We start from the raw sequence: 19039 nt of genomic DNA on the forward strand, positions 1-19039 counted from the left end.
AAAAAATGTTCTGCAGAGACTGTTATTTTGTTTCTGAAATTAAAGTTAGGCATAAATTATGTTAACATCATGGCTATTTTTTTCTCATTTTTATTGCATTCCACAAAATCAGAGATGCACAAATGGTATCTTTGGAGTGAGAGAAAATGTAAAAGAGTAATATGTCTTATTATTGTCATTCAGGAGAGCACCCACTCTTCTGGCTTTCTGCAAACAATGCAAAACCGAATTATTCAAAAAGGCTTTTTACTCAGATAGGAAATATCCTTGATACTGATTGTACTAATCTCACACTATGTAATCTGCCTTGAGTCTCAGTGAGAAAAGCAGACTACAAATAAATAAATAAATAAATAAATAAATAAATAAATAAATAATGAATGAATGAATGAATGAATGAATGAATGAATGAATGAATGAATGAATGGATATAACAGTAGGTTAAATATGTATGTCAGATGGAGGAGGGGATGGATAGTAATTATTCCAATGCCACTTCTGTCTGTGTTGAAAGGTATTTTTGCTTTCCACTGGTTCCAATGAAATTTATTTTCAGTAAGTGGTCTTTGGATTTGTAGTCTTAATGTATGCAGCTAAACGAGAAAGGTTGTATGTACAACCCCCCCCCCCCTCATTACTTTCTCTGGAGTGGTTAGTGTGTTGCTGTCATGTCTGAGCCCCATCCATGCCGATTTTGATTCTGTTCTGCTGAACACAATGTATCTTGCTATAGCTCAATATCACTTTGCTAGTGTCATAACTATTCCTTTCTCAGGCTTTCACAGGTGTTTATCTGTTGGACTGTAACAGCTTCCAGTGTTTATGACCTTGTGCTCATTCCCAGACAGTGCTGTGTCTTGCTTCCTAGTAACTCAACGTGATATCACAAATATGTGAAACATTCTCACACCAAGAGAGCGGCAAAGTATTGTTTATGGTTGGGAGAGGGGAGAAAGGAGTAAACTAGAATGTTAACAGTGAAATTTCTCTCACATGATGTCATTCCTATCAACTTCTACTCTTGCTGCTTAGATGTCTACCTTGCTTCTAAGTAGTCCTATGGACCTGTATATGGAAATGATCTGATTTCTGAATAAAAGCCATTTTGACCAAGAACTTGTGTCTTGCTGCAATGGTCCAGAGATCTATCTGCTGTATCCTGTCATCCATAGCCTGACAGTTGCACTGGGCCAGGGAACACCAAAGTTCAAATCCTTGCTTGTCATAAAACTAATTGGATGACTTCAAGCCAGTGATTCTCTGTCTTAGAACCACTAACGTCACTGAACAGATGTGAGGCAAAGCAGACCCCAACCGGAAGACTAGGATAAGCATGTCAAATAAATTTTAAATATAAACTGGGACGTACATGCAGATCAGTTCCTTCAGCTTCCTAAACAGAGAAGTGCTGTGTATGTATCAGAAGTTCTGCACTGGGAACTGAAAATTCCTATCCAGAACATAAATTCCAGTGAAATCCTAAACATTGTTACTCCAATTTAAGCCCATTAAACTGGAGTAACTCTGCTTAAGAATTCACAGTTCAACATTTTCATGAACATTTTATCTCACAAGTGAATTGCTAATGAGCTCTGGCCTTACAGCTTATTAAATATTTAAAAGAACTGTCAACTAATTAAGGAATTTTATAATTCATTAATCACCTGCCAACCAGCTAACTACTTAATCTAGTTTCAGGTAGGTTTGTCTGTAGTAGAAGAGCAAGATTCTGACAAAGAGAGCTCTGACTCTCAAAAGCTCATATGCTGGAGATCTAATTGGTTTTTAAGGTGCTACTGGACCTGAATATTGATGTTCTACTTAATCCATTATTTTTAAATGCTTGCATATTATCAGTATTTTAATGAGTGTCTTATTGTGTAGGAACGTTTAAGTGTACAATCCAGTCATTTTGTTAATACATAAGAACCAAGATATCCTCAAAAATTAATGGCAACGATCTGTGGTGAGCAGGTCATTTTTATTTCCATTCAAAACTTCATTTCTTTTTCAGCAGTATTTTAACAGTTTTAATTATGAAGCAAAGGTGTGGCCATAGAAACCAAGAATCAAAAAGAATAAATTGAGGTATGATCTTCTGGGATCTTTACATTTAATTTACTATTTCAGTTAAGTGAAAACTACTATATGACAGACCCCCCCCCTTCATTCTTCCACCATGAAACAGAATTTCCCACCAAAATTTACTTTGCAACTTTGGGTGAGCAGCCCCAAGTTGTGTGTTAATCTTTGTGGTTTGAAAGACTGTTTCTCCCACCCTGACAGTCATATATAATTTTGGCTGTTTAACCCAGCCCAGGAACTTGATGGGGAAAACAGGAGCCCTCTTCCTTCTTATTGGAAATGGCACTGGAAACTGTGTAACATTCAAAAAGAAAAAAAATCTTTATTTAACAGGCAGGGATTGAATAAGAGTAGTCAGGGAATGAAAGTGCTGAGGTAAACTTTTGTTGGTAGTACAGAATACACTGAGTAACAGGCAAAATAGTTTCCTTGAAGTTTAATTTCTTATGTTCTTGTTTTTTTTAACAGTGAGAGGTGTTTTACTTAATACTTTAGTTACAGCAACGTTTCTTGACAGAGTTTCCTATGACAGCTCAGGTTTCCTGGAGTCAGTTTAAAAACTGTTTCCCCTTCACAACAAACCCGGGGTCCTCCTCAGAGCCAAACCTCCTTTAGAAACTGGGCAGGAAAATCTTCTCCTAAGAAAATATAACCCTTCCTTTTTTGGCTTGAAAGGGAGTCTCAACCTGCTACTCAATCACTTTTGCCAAGATACACTCCCAGTTCTAGGGTGTCTGTGTCAAGCAGGCTTCAGCATCTGCTGTCACTTATGCTAAGAATTCTTAAACAGAATTCTGCTTCAAGGCAGTGATGTTACAGTTAAAGCACACATTTCCTATTCCCTCACTCCAGAGGGGAGCCTGTCTGACCTTCCCTGTCAGACTCACACAGAAACTCTCCCAAGTCCTCTCAGAAACCCACTGTGGACCTGAAGGCTGGCTCTAATTCACCAATCAGAGAGGAGGGAGCAGCCTGTCACTTAAGCTCTCTATGCCAAGCAAGAATTAACTCTTTCACTCCCAGGACTCTGATTGCTGCACTTAGGAAATCTGCTTTCAAGCGCATCTTCCCACCTCCTATCTGTGATAAACAGACATCTGGTTTTCTGGAGTTCATCTGTGTCAATAGGCATGAACAAGGGGTATGTGAGAGTATGTGGCTTACAGTGGCATCCAAAGCAGAGTTACAACTTTCTAAATAAATTGAAGTCAATAAGCTTAGAGGGCTGTTACTTTACTTAGAATAGCATTGTCTCCCTGTCTTCAAACTGTTGCTTTACGTAAGCAGTTTAGTTGGTAGTACTATAGCTGAGGTCATATTGAAGCCTATTGTCCTAGAAATGGAAAGTTAGTGCGTTGTATGAGTTAGTGTGTTCCATGGAGACTGAAGTTTAACTTCCTGCTGAGCCACCAAGCCTCACACACACACTCTTCTGTTTACTCTTATGTCATAGGGCAGGTATGAAGATAAAATGGAGAACCCATAAAAATGGAGAACCCATAAAATGGAGAACCCATACCACCTTGTGCTCCTAGGTGAAAGTGTATGATTAAAATGTGATTGAAATTACATTAAGAAATAAAGCTGCAATCTTGTAGATTGTAACTTGAAAGCAACAATGATTTCATTGTTTCTTTCCTGTTAATGGAAGCATCTTTTACTTTAAAGGGTTGTCTCCTTTTAAACAAACACCGTACATTGACTCAACCTAAATAACTTCACCAAACTGTCCTGACCATCCATACTCTCTGGCTGTATGAGATGGATGCTGACTGGAGTTCTCTGGTCCATACCAAGTTTGTATTTTGTACACCACCTGTCACATTGTAGCTAAGATAGGCTTAATAAACGTTAAACAGCAACAATACAAGGAAACACATCCATAGTAATTTCTGGCATCTGTATTAATATTCGAGGCTGTGAGCCAAAAGCACAAAATCAAGTTCTGCTGGTGAAAGCGAGCCTGTTTAGCGAACCTGAACCCCACCGGCGCTGGAACTGCCTCGGTCTGCGCTGACTCCGGGCAAAGGGAACTGGGTTGTGCTTCAGGTAGCGGGGAGTTTCCTGTCACCTGGGCGGCCCAGAAAGAGAACCTGAGCAGGCGCTGCGTTCGGGTTACGGCAGGCAGCGCCGAAGAGCGGCTTGCCACACGCAGGGCAGGGAGGATCCTCCACGCCCCTTCACCCATTGTCAGGGCCACCTCGGCAGTTTCCGCTCCCGCTTCGGCTCCTTTTGTCTCCGCCCCATGGGGAACGCTCGGGAAGCTTCGGAGCGGCGCTGAGTCTTCCGGGACTCTCAAGTGGAGCGCGGCGCCCACCGCTCACCTGGAGGAGCCGCTACCTCCGGCACTTGTTCAGGAGCGGGCGGGACCCGGTAAGACGTGCGGGTCCTCCCAGGAGGAAGAGGGGCGCAGAGGGCGGTGCTGCTTCTTTCTTCCGGGGGAGTTAGCAAAGGCTCCGCTTCTCCCGGACCTGCTGGGAACCTGGGAAGGGGCGGGAGGAGAGGCGGCTCGGGTAGTTCGCAGCTCGTGGCGAGTGCAGCGGGGGAGAGGCGAGAGTTCGTGGAAGAGTTTGCCGGTGCGGGGAAGGGACGGGTAGGGGAGGTGGGAGAGGGGTCGGGTGGGAATTGCATCCCCAGGGCGGGCGGAGGATCGTTGGGAATGTTGGAGAATGTTCCTGACTCTCTTGGGGGGAAGGAAGGATTAATAGCGCGACTCGTTCCAAGTGTGTGTGTCGGTGGAGACGGGTCGGCCCGTCAGAAGCGGGGTGGCAACGGATGGACTCCGCATTGCAGGTTGGGCGGGGGGGATCCCCCGGGGTGAGGACAGCAGGGTGAGGAGACGCGCCTGACTCGCTCCCTTTTGTCCTCCGCAGGCGTTTTTCTGGCGTTCCGCCCTCCCCGCCGCGAGCACCTCTCTGAGCCGGCCCAACGAGCGTGCCCGCCCGGCTCTTGAGGTTGGCCAGGCCGGGGGCTGATTGGCGGCAGCGACATCTCGGTCGCTCCCTTTGGGCGAAGATGGCCACCGGGGGCTACCGCGGCAGCGGCGCCAACACGACCACCGACTTCCTGGAGGAGTGGAAAGCCAAGCGGGAGAAGATGCGGGCCAAGCAGGCACCGCCGGTGGGGGGGCTGGCGGCGGCCGCAGGGGAGTGCAAAACGCCCGGGGCCGCCGCGCCCGCCGCCGCGCCTGCTCCCACCGAGCTCAACAACAACAGCGGCGGCGGCGGCGAGCGGGGCGGGGGCGTGAACTGCCTCCCTCTGGCCAGAGGCGCCCCCAAGGAGCCCCAGTCGCCGCCCCTGGCCGGGGCTAGAAGCGCGGGTGGCGCGGAGGCCGTGGGGGGCAAAGGCGGCGGGGCGCCCAGCCCCCCAGAGGAGGAGAAGGCGGCGGCGAAGGGGAAGGGCTCCTCCGGCCCCAGCGCCCGCAAGGGCAAGGGCCAGATCGAGAAGCGGAAGCTGCGGGAGAAGCGGCGCTCGACAGGTGTGGTGAACATCCCCGCCACCGAGGTAAGGCAGCGGGGGGGGGGGAGTGGAGGGCGCGCGCCCCTTCGGAGCGGCTGCGGCCGGCGCTGCACCTGAAGAGCCCGCGGCTTTCTCGGCAGCGGCTCCGCCCCTTCGCTGCAGACAGCGCTTCCTCCGGCCCTTGCAAGAGGCGGCTGCTCACCTGCCTCTCTCTCTCCGCCAGGCCGGGATAGAGGCGGCTGCAGGCTGCGAACCCGCAGAGCGCTGGAATTCGGTCTCCTCAGTTTCGGGCCACTGGCTCATGTGGCTGGAGCCTTGGCGAATCCGCAGGGCTTCAGGTGCCCGCCATGGGACGGGCTGTTTCTTGAAACAAGAAACCTTTTGGTTAGACCCCGTTGGAGGATGGGTCCAGAGCCCTTATGGCAGTCACTTATATATTAGGTGGGATTTTTTGGCGGTTTGGTGATAATTTGGAAGCAGGTGCCTGGAAGAAGACAGTTCTGTAGCGGCTTAAGACTGTTTCCAAACCCTTCCACTCCAATAGTATGGATTACTAATGCATATAAGATTATTTTAATCTAGTTATCTGTAGAAGGGAGTTTTGACTCTCAAAAGCTGGTACCCTGAAAATCTTACTGGTCTCTAAGGTGGACTGAAATCCTTTTATTTAATCTTGTACTTCCATCTTGCCTCCCCAAAGTCAGAAATGCAAGTTCAAGAATACCTTGAGATCCTTATACTGAGTTTCTAGAAGAAAGGGAAATGTGCTTACATTTCTACCAGATTTTGGTCTTGATGAGGAAGTCTTGGTAGCCTCTGTTATATAAATAGATTTATACTTGGACACAAATGTTAGGGTTTGTTCCTGGCATGTGTGACTGTAGTCTATTTCATGTTTACTTTAATTGATCTGAAACTAGAATGCAAAGAAAGACCTTCTTTTAAAAAGCTATGTATAGTATGAAAGTATCAGCTTTTTTGTATTCTGGTTTTTATCATAGTAATGTTTTCAGAGCTGGAAATAAAGGCTTGTGGATATTGATTTTACATTTTCCACTTTATTTCTGACTTCTGTGTCAATCACTTCATCTAACCATTAAAATAGTTTTATCATTCATTATTTTTGCCATAAAGTAAGTTGAAGGATCATTTCAGGTGTAAATGTAATGTTGTTTTGAATCCAAAGCAGTTTCTTGCAACGGAAAAAATGCAGTGGTTTCCGAAAGGGAGAAAAGGATATTTGTGTTAGCTAACAACTGTCTTCTGTGGTTTTTGACTAGCATAAAAATCTGGCATTAATTTAAAAATGCTCTTAAAGGAATTTAAAAGCATGATAATCATATCTACCTACTTTCAAAGGCTAGAGGAAAAAGATTTGGAGAAATTTAGTGCAGGCCTAGGTTTTTCCCCCCAATGGCTTAGTCAGTAAAACAGTAAATGCCACTTCAGTCTAAGCATATATGTATATAGGAATGCTGAAACAGATTCCTAAGAGTCTGAGAGGATTAAATCTTCTTTTCACCTGAAGTCATCTAATCCTTCTTTTCATGGGTACATAATAATTAACACAGCTGTTGTTCTGTAATGTAAGAATGTGCTCAGGTAAGGAACAGTAAAGGGACAGATTCTTACTCCTTGTTGTAGGAGTTGGTCCTGCAAAACTACATTAACCACAATAGTCAAATGAGAGGCCAAACTAACTAAAACTGGATTCTGACAAGATGGTGATCTTAGTTGGGGAAGCTGATGAACTGGAGGGAATTGTTACACCTCTGTTGGGTGAAATGAGATTGTTTATCTAATTAGCAACTCTGGGGGTGTATAGAGCCATCGTTGTTACAGGGATCAGAGTGGTTCTAGGAGCCCTTGCCTTCATCTGCAGCTGTTGCATGTGGTACCTTCACTTCTAGACCGGAAGATCTAGCCATAGCAATCCATGCTTTTCTGATCTTAAGAATAGATTACTGTAGTACAATCCACATGTGGGGCAGTCCTTGATAGTATCCTGGAAACTTCAACAGGCACTAAATCTGGTGGCACATCTGTTCACAACAGTAGGCTATTTAGATTATATTACAGCTACACTAAAACAACTTTATTAGTTGCATATCTATTTCTAGGCACAATTTAGGATGCTGGCTATTGCCTATAAAGCTGTCCATGACTCTGCTTTGATCAGCCTACATGCCAGTGGAGATCCGCTCTGTAAGAATTCCTTGAAATTCCATTTTACCGTGATCTACCATGGTGAGGTCTTGTACCTTTGCTATGGTTGCTCTCCTGTCTGTTGAGGAAGCGCTGCAGATTTCTGTCCTTACTGAGATTTTATACACTGCAGGATTGTTGAATTTGGTTTTAGTGTTGCTGGGTTTGTTGATTACAGTTTTATGGCAAAAAGTGTTGTGGGGGTTGACTTTTTGAAAAAATTACATTTTTGTAATTTGTGTTTCAACGCCTGTTACCTGTTTCAAGCAAAAAAATTAACTCGGTGTAAGAATGCAATAAACCAGTTGGAAGACTTCTAAAGGCCTTCTTTATTTACAGGTATTTATAGCCTGCCTTTCTTACTGAAACTCAAGGCAGATTACCCAGTGTAATTCAGTAGGATCAAGTGCTAGGAGGTTCAAGGAACAGTGCAATATGGGTATAGAATGCACAAATCTGATATGGAGCTGAATCAATGTTGAAATAAACATAAGTGACAAACTATTTGACAGTCCCTATATCTTTATCAAAATATCTCTCTATATCATTTCCTTACAGCAAAGCCCTATTAACTCTGTAAGAAAGCCTTCTTGACTAAATCAGTTTTGTACAGTTTGTGAAAGCCAAGAGAGTAGAGGCCTCCTAACTTCATCAGGCAGGCCATTCCATAAGGTGGGGCCACAGTAGAGAATGTGCCTGTCTGGGCAGGTGTTGATTTTTTCCAACTGCAGGGTGGCACCTGCAGAAGACCCTGCAAAGTGAAGCTGCTATGCTGGAACACAGGACGGAGGCACTCCCATAGATGTAAGGGACCAAGACCATGATGGGATTTGTATGTGATAGCTAATACTTGAATTGAGCTCAGTAATTGATGAGTAGCCAATTGAGTGATTACAAAATAGGAGTAATATGCATGCTTCGTCCAGTTCCTGATAACAATCAAGCTGTGGTGTTCTGCACCAACTAGAGTCTCTGAGTTGACTTTGAGGGGAGATCTATGTAGAGTACATTACAGGAATCAAGTCTTGATGTTACCACGCTGTGGATCCAGGCAGCCAGATCGGCTGTGTCAAAGAAGGGGGCCATCTTATGGGCTAGACTGAGTTTGTGGAAGGCGTTTTAAACAGCTGCATTAACTTGCTTCTCTAGTAGCAGCTCTAGATCCAATGTAACCCCCAGGCTCTTGATCGAGTCTGCAAGCATCAGCTGAAACCCATCAAAGTGGGGGGAGCCCAGTGTCCTTCAGTATCTCTGCCTTAGTTTTGTCTGGTTTCAGTTTCAGTTTGTTCACTTTCAGCCAACTTACTGCAGCTGCCAGGCAGTGATTTAAAATCCCTACTGCGTTACCTGGGGATTTGGACAGAGAGAGAGAGTCATCTGCATATTGATGGCATCCATTTCTGTAGCTATCTAATTATTTTTCGTAAAGGCTTTACATAGATGTTGAATAACATGGGGAATAAGCCTGCACCTTGTGGATTCCTGCAAGATAACTGCCACCTTGAAGATAGTTGGTCTCAAACAGCAACTTTTTGAGTCTGTTCCATGAGGAACAATTTAAACTCATCCAAGGTACATTCCCTGATACCCATTTCTGCCTCCAAACACTTCAACAGGATGGCATAATCTGCTGTGTCAAAGATTGTAGATAGATCCTGGAGGAGTAACAAAAGAAGCATGACCTTTATCTACGTTCAGATGGAAGTCATGCACTAAAGCCAGCAGGGCTCTCCATCGCATAACCACCTGACCCGAAGCCAAACTGAAAAGCGTTCAGAGTGCAAATTATCCAAGAAGACCTGTGTTTGGTCTGCTGCTGCTCTCTCTATTGGGTTTTTATCATTTTACTTCCTGTTAAACAAACCTATGAATAATGTGCTTGTTCCCCAGAGCTCAATTGCCTTTCTTTGATACGTACTTTTACAGAAGATCACCTGTTTCTTGCTGCCTTTGCCATTGTGAAGGCAGTATGTCAGCTAGATGCCCTGAGTGATATTTTTTTCTCCTTCTTTCACCTCCAGATCATGAATCAGTTGAACGTTCCCACCAAGGTAATATTCCCTTACCTTGGATGCTCAGAGTTCCTTTCCCCCTTTTCTCTGCTCAGCTTTAAGAGGAATAGTTCTTGGCTTTTTGCCATGTGTTAGCACTGCTTGCAAAGATTACATCAGTTGTGCCCTTTGAATCACAGTTAATATAATTTCTGTTTCTATTCCGCTGCTTCTTGTCAAACAATAATATAAACTACAGAATAATTAGGAGTGCATTTTTAGCAGGAATTTTCAGTTGGGAAATCGAGGCACTATTAAACCATGCAAATTTACATTTTAACTTTTATTTAAAAGCACGAGTTGACTGTTCTTTTAAAACAACTTTTTCCATCATTGTGTTGCTGTGTTATGGAGAATATTTTTGTATTCTTAGGACTTTTCTTGGATCTAATAAAAGTTTAGCCCTGCTGTCAGTTTGCAGACCATTCAGATTTTAATATAAGAGGATTCTTGGCAGCATTCTCTCCCAACAGATTATCACATGCAAAATGGCAGTTCTTTAAAAAGTGTAAAAAAAAAAGATGCAAAAACTGAATCCTTAATTCCCAACTACAAGATCCACACAGAGGGAGTTCTTAGCACTTTTATTTATCTGATTTTATCAGTCTGTTGAGCTAGGATATCCCACAAGTTGTAAAGGAATATAAGCCATGAGGTGCCCCAAAGGACACAATCAGCCTCTTTTCTTATAGTCTGGGGGGGGGGTTGTGAAATGGGTGGCAAGGGGCAGCTATAATAGACAACACTAACTCTGTATAGCTGTGACATCATTGGATATCTCTGTACTCTGTCACCAGTAATCCTACTCCTTTTCCCCTTACTAGAACGCTGAGAAAAGCACTTGTAAGTATGATCCTGCCCCACCATCCCATTGGTTGTCTGTTCGGGTGATCTGAGGTTCGCTGTTGCTGGCTGCTGTGGGACTTGCTTTTGTCCTGATGTTCTCAGCACCACCTGAGAGTGTAATCATAATGTATAGGTGCTTGGTGATCAGTGCACACCTATTGCATGAGCATTCTCACCAGCAACAGATCATGTGCTTGTGACCCTTTAGTACATAAACTCCATGCTTTAGCCCCACCATCATTGAGTAGCAGCTGGTGGTACTTTTGTAGTACCTGTGGCAGCATGCAAAAAAGTGTGAGAAGACTGGAGTAGGTGAGCAGCATAGGGACCCCCAAAGGTACAGGCAGAATTGGTGATAAGTATCCCGTGAGTGATATAAACTACAGCCATCTGCATATTTAGTGGATGAACACACATATCCTTGATGTAAAACTCAGGTTGGCTAGCTTCAGTTTTTATGGTCTTCCTTTGAAGACAAAATTACACAGCAAAGAGTGCTTTATCTGAGGCGCTGTACCAATTAAAGTCTAGCTAATCTGTGGCCACCCACTCTTGTTGAAGAAGTGTATTGAAGAAGTGACCATACCTGGTCTAATATTATTTGCAATAATTTCAACATCATCAAACAATGTGCAGCGAATCTAAAATTGATTCCAACACCAGCAGACCACACAGTGTTTTCCAGTCATCCTGCTATAAAGTATGAAATAGAGCTCTCTGCTTCACGTTGAAATTTACAGATTTAATTTCGTTAATTCAGCACTGGGAAAATAATAGGACCGAACAGCTCTGAACCTTTAAGGGCTCCCTTCCTCTCAGATTAGGGGTGTAAAGCCGCCACCCCCCCCCCCCGCCATGGGTCTAGTGTGATAAACGAGTTCCTTTGTCTAAGATTTATTTAATCTGCTCACTTCTCCAAATAGCTTTATAAGTTTGTTTTTAATACTGTTTCCCAGCTTTTAGGTTTAATGATAAAAATAAAGAATAGATCCTCACCTAGATATGTGGTGTTTGGCAGATGCATAAATATAGCAAATATAAAGAGCAAGCTCTTTACTTCTTATTTTAAGATAGAAGGTCCTTTATATGCAAAATGGGCAGTAAGTACTGCACAAGGTTCTTCACAACTAGCATTGAACTAGGACTCATGTCCTAGGAATGAGGGAAAATGTGAGAATTTAATAATAATAAATAATAATAACATTCTATTTATATACTGCCCTTCAGAACAACTTAATACCCTCTCAGAGCGGTTTGCAATTTAGCAGCTTCATCTCTAGTCTGCCTCCCAAATATCATCATAATCCTGTCTGTGATTCTTGGAATAATACCTTTTGAAGATCCAAGTGGAAGGATGTAAAAAGCAATCCTAAATAGGTCTACTTTGTTTGATAGGGAGTGTGTTTGGTTTGTGCTGATAGGTACTTTGTTGCGAAAAATTTTGAGTTCTTTGGGGAAGGAATTGGGCTCCATACAAGCTTTTTATTTTTTAAAAATTGCTTTGCTTTCAGATTACTGATTATTCTTTAAATTATTTTTTATTATCCAACTTGTTAAAAATCACTGAAATACCCCTGTTCATTGTGCATGATAGTTGTTTATAAAATGAATGCTATGGGGAAAGGAAATATTCAAGCTCCAGAGACGAGAGTAATTTCATACCCTGGATTGCTTATCAAGAAGCAATTGGAAGAATTGTCAGTGCCTTCTTTAACACACTCTGTTTCTGAACTGTTCTAATCTAGCTAAACTTCTAGACTAGACTAGATCACTAGTGTGTTCTATGTGGCACTGTCCTTCAACCAGTGATATGAAGCAGAAAATTTTCTGTCCTATATAAATATAGCCTGTTCATAGTTGTCAGGGCTGTTGTGTTGCAAATCAGTCATATTAGATGGGCTAAATGTGGGATAGGAAGCATGGACAAGCCCCAGTGCTTGTACATGGTGTAGTTGCCCTCTTTTGCTAACATTATTTAAATATTTGTATTATTTATTTACATTTTCAGTTCAGATTTTTCTGGAAAACCCAAATTGCTGGTTTTGACTAGAGCAAAACTCTGGCACCCATATTTTCTCTCACATTTGATGGCATGTCCATATACAGTGCATATGCACTAGCTACACTCATTGTGTTATGATTCAATTCATGGTACTGTTTTATAACTTCTCATTTCCTGGGGTTTAGGTATCTGAAGGATCTCTCTCTCCCCCCCCCCACATCTGAGATTACAACCGTATTCATAGTCTGTGGGTGTAACTGAAGTTGGAATAAATGATAATTCTTCTATGAGAAATTGCCATCACACCATGCCAGTTTTTGAATCACGAATTTAAATGTTCTACTTCCTTAGCTGTAGCCAGGGCTATGGATATTCTGCACAACCGCAACTTAAAGTTCTGTGCCAAGAATATCTAAACAATGGACATTATAGATCATTCTAAGTAGATAAATCTGCATATATTTAAATGCTTCAAAATGGATTGTGCTATAGATGGGAGAGAACGGGTCCCCCTGAGAGCTGGAAATCTTACACTGCCATCTCTTCCATGAAAAATTTGACAAAGTGTTGTGCACATTTTTCCAAATGTGTTATCACAGTCTAAGGTCAGTTTAACTTTATTAAATAAATGAAAACTGGAGAGCTGTTCTGTGCCCAATATTGTATTTTGTTCTTGTTTGTTGCAGTAGTGGAGTCACTGAGTGTAACAGTATGGTGAGCGTGCAAATTATTCCATTTTACATTGATTTGTTTTTCTTAGCACATATTCCTGCAAATGCAAGGGATGCTGTGGCCTGGCTCCTCAACGTGGTGCCTGCCAAGTGTTTTTAGAAACTAGGTGGGACGAGTTGGGGCTCTTGCCCAGCAAGGTTTCTGACTGGTAATTGGAGATCAAATTGGCTGGGCAGATTAAAATCCCATTGTTTTAGTGGCAGCTGCCACCATACTGTTGGTGTTATTTTCTCTCCCTCTTCTTCCATGTGCGTAGGCTTCCTCTGTGTGGCTGCTCCTCCCATGGCAGCCATTTTGTGGCTGTGCCCACTATCCTGTGTCAGAATTCCAGAGGTGCCCACAGACTCAGAAAGATTGCAGACCCTTCTGGTATGGCAATGACATTAAACCTTACTCTGACTGGAAAGCAAGCTGTGTGTGTTTGGCAGTGTATATGGAAGTAATCTGAAAGGAGTTTCGGAAGTCTACATTTCAGCTCTAGGGCCTAGAAGAATTCTTAAAAGAACCCAGGGATCACTTGATAGAATCTGCCTTCTAGTTGGTATAAGCTCATTCAGTTATATTTTGTTTACTTGTCGTCCTCCTGTTTCTGACTTTTACATGCTAAGAGTCGCTCCTTTAAGCCAATGTCCTACATTGATCTGATATAGGAATGGTGTTCTTGGTTACCCCTTCCCCAAAGTGTCTCTAAATATAATTTTAACATCTTCCAGTTAATGCTTCTCTTTAAAATTTCTGAGAAAATAACCAAGCTTCTAATTTGTTAAAGTAAATGTGCAAGGAATAAATACATAAAGTGGCCATATCCCTGTCCCCTTTTTTCTATTGCAAGGATGTATTTGTATCAAGTAGAAGAAATCATGTCAAAATACTTTAGTTGAGAGGGTACACATAAGCCCTTTTAGAGCTCAATTAGAGGCATACTCAGCTCTGCAGAACCTCTTAAGAAATTGTTTGCTGGATGAGACCATTTTGTCCATTATTCTCTTTCCAACTGAAACAAGCCAGGAGCCTCTGAAGCATTTGCCCTGTAAAGGTGCATATCCTCAATACTTAGATTCCCATTTAGGCATCATAGGTTGCAGGTGTTGATAAATCTGTACATAGGATTTTTACAGTGCTTTTAAAGGATTCTTTAAAGGACTAGATCACTCTCACTTGCTGTTGTGGGCCAGCCGGGCCCAGTCAGTTCAATGAAGCAGACACTTGGAGGAAGAGAAAGGAGTGGCCACAGCGAGACCTTACCCATTGTCTTCTATGGACAGCCTGCCACCAGAGTTCATGGCTACCCTACCCAGTGAGGGACCACTGCTTGACAGCAGCTCCCTGTCAGTCTTGGCCCAGGATGTACCCATCAGCTCCTGACTACTCATCTCATGTCCCCTGTCTCCAAACATCATTCTGCTGTCCACCTGACCTCCTCTGCTGCTGGAGCTATGGGAACACAGGTCTAGGATGGTCTGGCGTGAACTATGGGAGAGGAGGCAAAGCACGTGATTTACAGCCCAGAGGCACCTGGAGCCAATCAGGGATGGAGAGAGCGCATGCCCGGGCCAGATGCAGTCCAGCAATGAGATGAGCACTTCAGCATTAAAAGTTGGAGAGGGGGAGAGGCCAGTTGTGGATGCACCACTGATCCTGACTCTGCTGAGCTCCTGTGACCTCGGACTGCTTTGAACTACAACCCAGACCTGCCCCAGCGATGACCACCTGGCCACCACTGGTTCTGACTTTGCCTTGCTCCTATGATACTGGACCTCTTTGGACTGTAACTTGAATTCTCATGCATGACCCATGGACGGGACTCTGACCATGCTCTAGCCTGCCCTGCACTCTCCTCTTGCCTGCATGGATGAATGACAGCCCTGTGCCACCCGCAACGTTTGCTTAGTTCATTTTAGATAGGTTAATGACACTTACAGGAAGACATTAATTTAGATAGTGACAAATATGTAGGAGACAATGTGTAATTTCCATTAGTATTGAAGCTTGATAGACTTTTTGCTGCAGTTAATGGCACAGCTTTCTACTGCAATAGGGGAAGTAAATAAGAGGCAAACTCCAGGAAGTGTGATTAAACAGGACAGAACTTGATTGGCATATCATGGCACACACAGTTCAGGCTGGCATGCAGCAGCTCTAAGTCTTTCTATTGAGGCACTCAGGCTGACTTGCAGGGAAAGGCCAGCTGAATGCCCCCCAAACCATATAGCTCACCCCTGAGTTATATATACTTAATCCGTTCCCTGTGAAGGAAAGGCAGGTGTGTGGTTGATTTTCTGTTGGAGCTGCTTGGAACTCTCTTGGCTAGTACATGTGTAGTTTATGAAACTGGTAGTAATTCTTGTAGGAGTTTCCATAAGTTTGTACATGGTTGTGCAATCTTATCCTGAAACCGGATGAACGACAAGTTCTTCATTTTAGAATGGATAAAGGCTGCCTGCAAATAAGCCAATTTAGTTTTTGAGCTGCTTATACCACTCCCTCCCAGGTGCAGCTGTAATATTCCCACAATCTACTAAATTAGTCACCTGATCAAACAAAAGAGATGATTAATATGATGGATTTTTTTTCATGACAACTCCATTCTGGCTCCTACTAATCGCTGAATTGTTTTCAAATTGCTTACAGCTTGACAGGTTTATAAGCTGTTCCAGTATCTTCCCTCTGGAGACAATCTGAATAAGGTTCTTGTGGAAACAAGGAATAAAAAAGACCAGCCTTTTGTACTCTTAGTTCTCTCCCTTGATACAGAAATAACATTTGAAGATCATCCTGGAATAAAAAAGCTACAGGCCTCAAAATCAAAACTGTGAGGGTGGCAGACCGGTTCAAACTTGCCCCAATTAAATATAAAGTGGTTGGGAAGGGCTTAGTTTTAAAAGTGCTTGAATAAGGGAAACAACCCCTGCCTCAACAACTTACCTCATGTCAGGCACTTGCCCAAACTCCTTTTCCTCCTACTTGGGCTCTAGTAGCATTTATTACTTCTTTATTGCGCTTGCATGGTGGCATACTGGAAGATTGTTCAGCTGGGGTAGGGTTTCCCGGTGCCCGCCAGTGGTGGGAAAACTCCTGGGAGTTTGCCCCTTTACCCACAGATTCACCAGCAATTGGCGGGAGGTAGCAAGCCCCCAGAGGTCGCCCACCACTGGCTGGTACCCCAGGAACAAGCACCATGTTTGTGCTTCCAGGGGGCATGGGAGCCTCAATTTCTAAAGTGATGTTATCGCGCCAGCCGTGGACATACTCTTGCAGTTTGCCAGAATTAGCCCTGTGCACAGTGTGGGAGCATGCCCATGACTGCCGTTGTGATGTCACTTCCTAGAAGTGATGTCATCATGCAGAAGCTAGGAGCACGCATACACGAAGAGAGACATGTGGAAGGCAGAAGGTAACTGCCGGGTAACCCCATCTTGCCTGGATGGTAAGGGGAACTGGCAACCCTAAGCTGGGGGAGAAGTGCTTGGCAGGAGAAGGACGAAGCTATGGGGAGCTGGGGGCATGGGGGAAGAATTCAGCTCCTCCCACGATTACAACATGAATAATTTTTACTCTGCTTGTTAGAACCATCTTATCTTGTATTTTTGTAGCACCTTTTTCTGTGTCAAGAATCAGATTAGAGGAAGCAAAACGGAATAACATGACTAGAAATTGATTTATTGGGTTTTGGTATTACCTAGGGTTAAAATGAACATCTGGTGCACTTGATGTCATTTACTCTTTGCTTTGTTTGGTGCATCCTTCTGCATGAGAGAGCCAGTTTGGTGTAGTGGTTAAAAGCGTGGGATTTTAATCTGGAGAGCCGGGTTTGATTCCCCCACTCCTCCACTTGAAGCCAGCTGGGTGACCTTGGGTCAGTCACAGCTCTCTGGAGCTTTCTCAGCCCCACCCACCTCACAGGGTGTTTTGTTGTGGGGATAATAGTAACATACTTTGTAAACTGCTCTGAGCGGGCATTAAGTTGTCCTGAAGGGCGGTATATAAATTGAATGTTGTTGTTATGATGATGATGATGATGTTGCTGTCCTCTCCTTTTCTCATAGAAATATTAAAAAGTTGACAAATCCTGTCTTAAAGTTGGCAAGTGATGCTGCTTCTAATGCAAAAGAATTTTTTTTTTTACATAAACACATGGAGGCAGGACTAAGAGGAGAAAAATTTATAACCACGACAAAGAGTTTCTCCCCAAGCTGAACGTTGCTTTTTCTCTAGAAGTTTATTTATACAGCAATTTGCTAAAACCTGTATTTTAAAGTGAAATTCAAATTGTAGCAGTGAAGTGCCTTTCTTTTTAGATGTATTTGTCTTTCAAGCATGATGTTAAATAGTGCTTTAAAAGACTTCTTAGAACTTATTATTACAGTTGAGTCTGTTTATTTAAACAAAAGCATGCTCTAGCTGGAGTCACTTGTAAAGAATGCAAAGAGCAAATTACTTAGTCTGGTGACTTTTTACACAGACTTGGTTTAATGATGTTTTGTGGCCAGGGTGTTCAGCTTTGTGAAATACTGTTTTCTTTCATACCTTCATCATGCTCCTTAACAATTGACGAATCAGTCAATCATAGCATCTTTTATATTAAATAGAAATATGCAAATGAAACACAGCCATCTTTCGTATCCGTCCCCTATTCCTGGTAGGTTTTATTGTATGAATGATTATAGTGGCCAATTTAATTGAAGTCCAGAATTTCCTCTGAAATTTTTTGGATAATCAAGTGCCAACATTATTCTGTGCTGATGATATGGCTTTACTTTCTCAAACATCATGGAATATGCATTAAGAGTTTTTTCCATCATGCAGCTTTGTACCATAAGACAAAACTAAGTTTAGAATTCAACATGTCATTGAGCAGTGATGCAGGAGGCTTTTCTCAAAAAATAAAATGTGTTCACAAATGTAAAACTTTCTGACTCTGTTGTTAATAAACCCTATCAATCTTGAATGTTCTTTATGAAGACAGACTGTAAGTTCTATAAAATAAATAATCAGTATGGAATTTTACAGGCTTGTTCTCTCTCCTCAGGAATGTTTCTCCCAACTGTACTCAGGTATTTTGAGACAAAGCTATGGTGGAATAGTAAAGATTTTTTAAATTACAGAAATGCAAAAGCCTTTACATAGTTAAAGTGTGACCACTTTTAGTGTTTACTGTTACAAAGCATCAACATTCTAAACTTATAAAATTACGGTGACTTCTTATCTATATATATAAAAACAAGGGTCCTGACTGACTCATCAACGCCCAACCCAAACCCCTGGACCTAGAAGCATGAAATTAGGGGAGGACGGTCCTTTTGTGGTGTAGAGGCTCACTAAGAAGGGATTTTAAGAAATTTGCCCCCTAAGGTGGTAAAAAGGAGTAAAATGTGTTTCCCCATAGGGATACAACTTCCCTGTGTGGCTAGCAGGCTTCTCCTCCCCTGCCAACTGCAAACTCAGCCACACTTCCCTGATTGGGCTAGCTTTCAGGGTTATTTGCATATGGGGCCAACATTCTAAACAGTTGCTAAGGGAGTCAGTGAATGTGTCCTGAGGTAAAATGCACCTTCCAATCTTCCCCTAAAAGTTCACTAGAGTTGCCAGCCTCCCTTTGGTGTAAGGTTGCCAGCCTCCAGGTGGTGGCTGGAGATCTCCCAGAATTACAGCTGATCTC

The 19039-nt window shown here is 43.0% G+C and overlaps 1 protein-coding gene across 2 annotated transcripts in view; it reads left to right on the forward strand.

Annotated features, from left to right (window-relative positions):
* Positions 1-4312: 4312 nt before the first annotated feature.
* Positions 4313-19039, forward strand: part of PAWR (pro-apoptotic WT1 regulator) — a 118155-nt gene continuing 103428 nt past the window's right edge. The window contains exons 1-2 of one of the 2 annotated variants that reach the window (XM_054988333.1): positions 4313-4458; positions 4959-5589. In XM_054988333.1, coding sequence (XP_054844308.1) covers positions 5101-5589 — 489 coding nt within the window. In that variant the 5' untranslated portion in view covers positions 4313-4458; positions 4959-5100. Of the gene's footprint in view, positions 4459-4585; positions 4662-4958; positions 5590-19039 lie in introns of those variants that run through there. The other variant, XM_054988334.1, reaches the window with a different exon arrangement.

This window comes from Eublepharis macularius, chromosome 9 (genome assembly GCF_028583425.1).
Source record: "Eublepharis macularius isolate TG4126 chromosome 9, MPM_Emac_v1.0, whole genome shotgun sequence".
Lineage (NCBI taxonomy): Eukaryota > Metazoa > Chordata > Lepidosauria > Squamata > Eublepharidae > Eublepharis > Eublepharis macularius.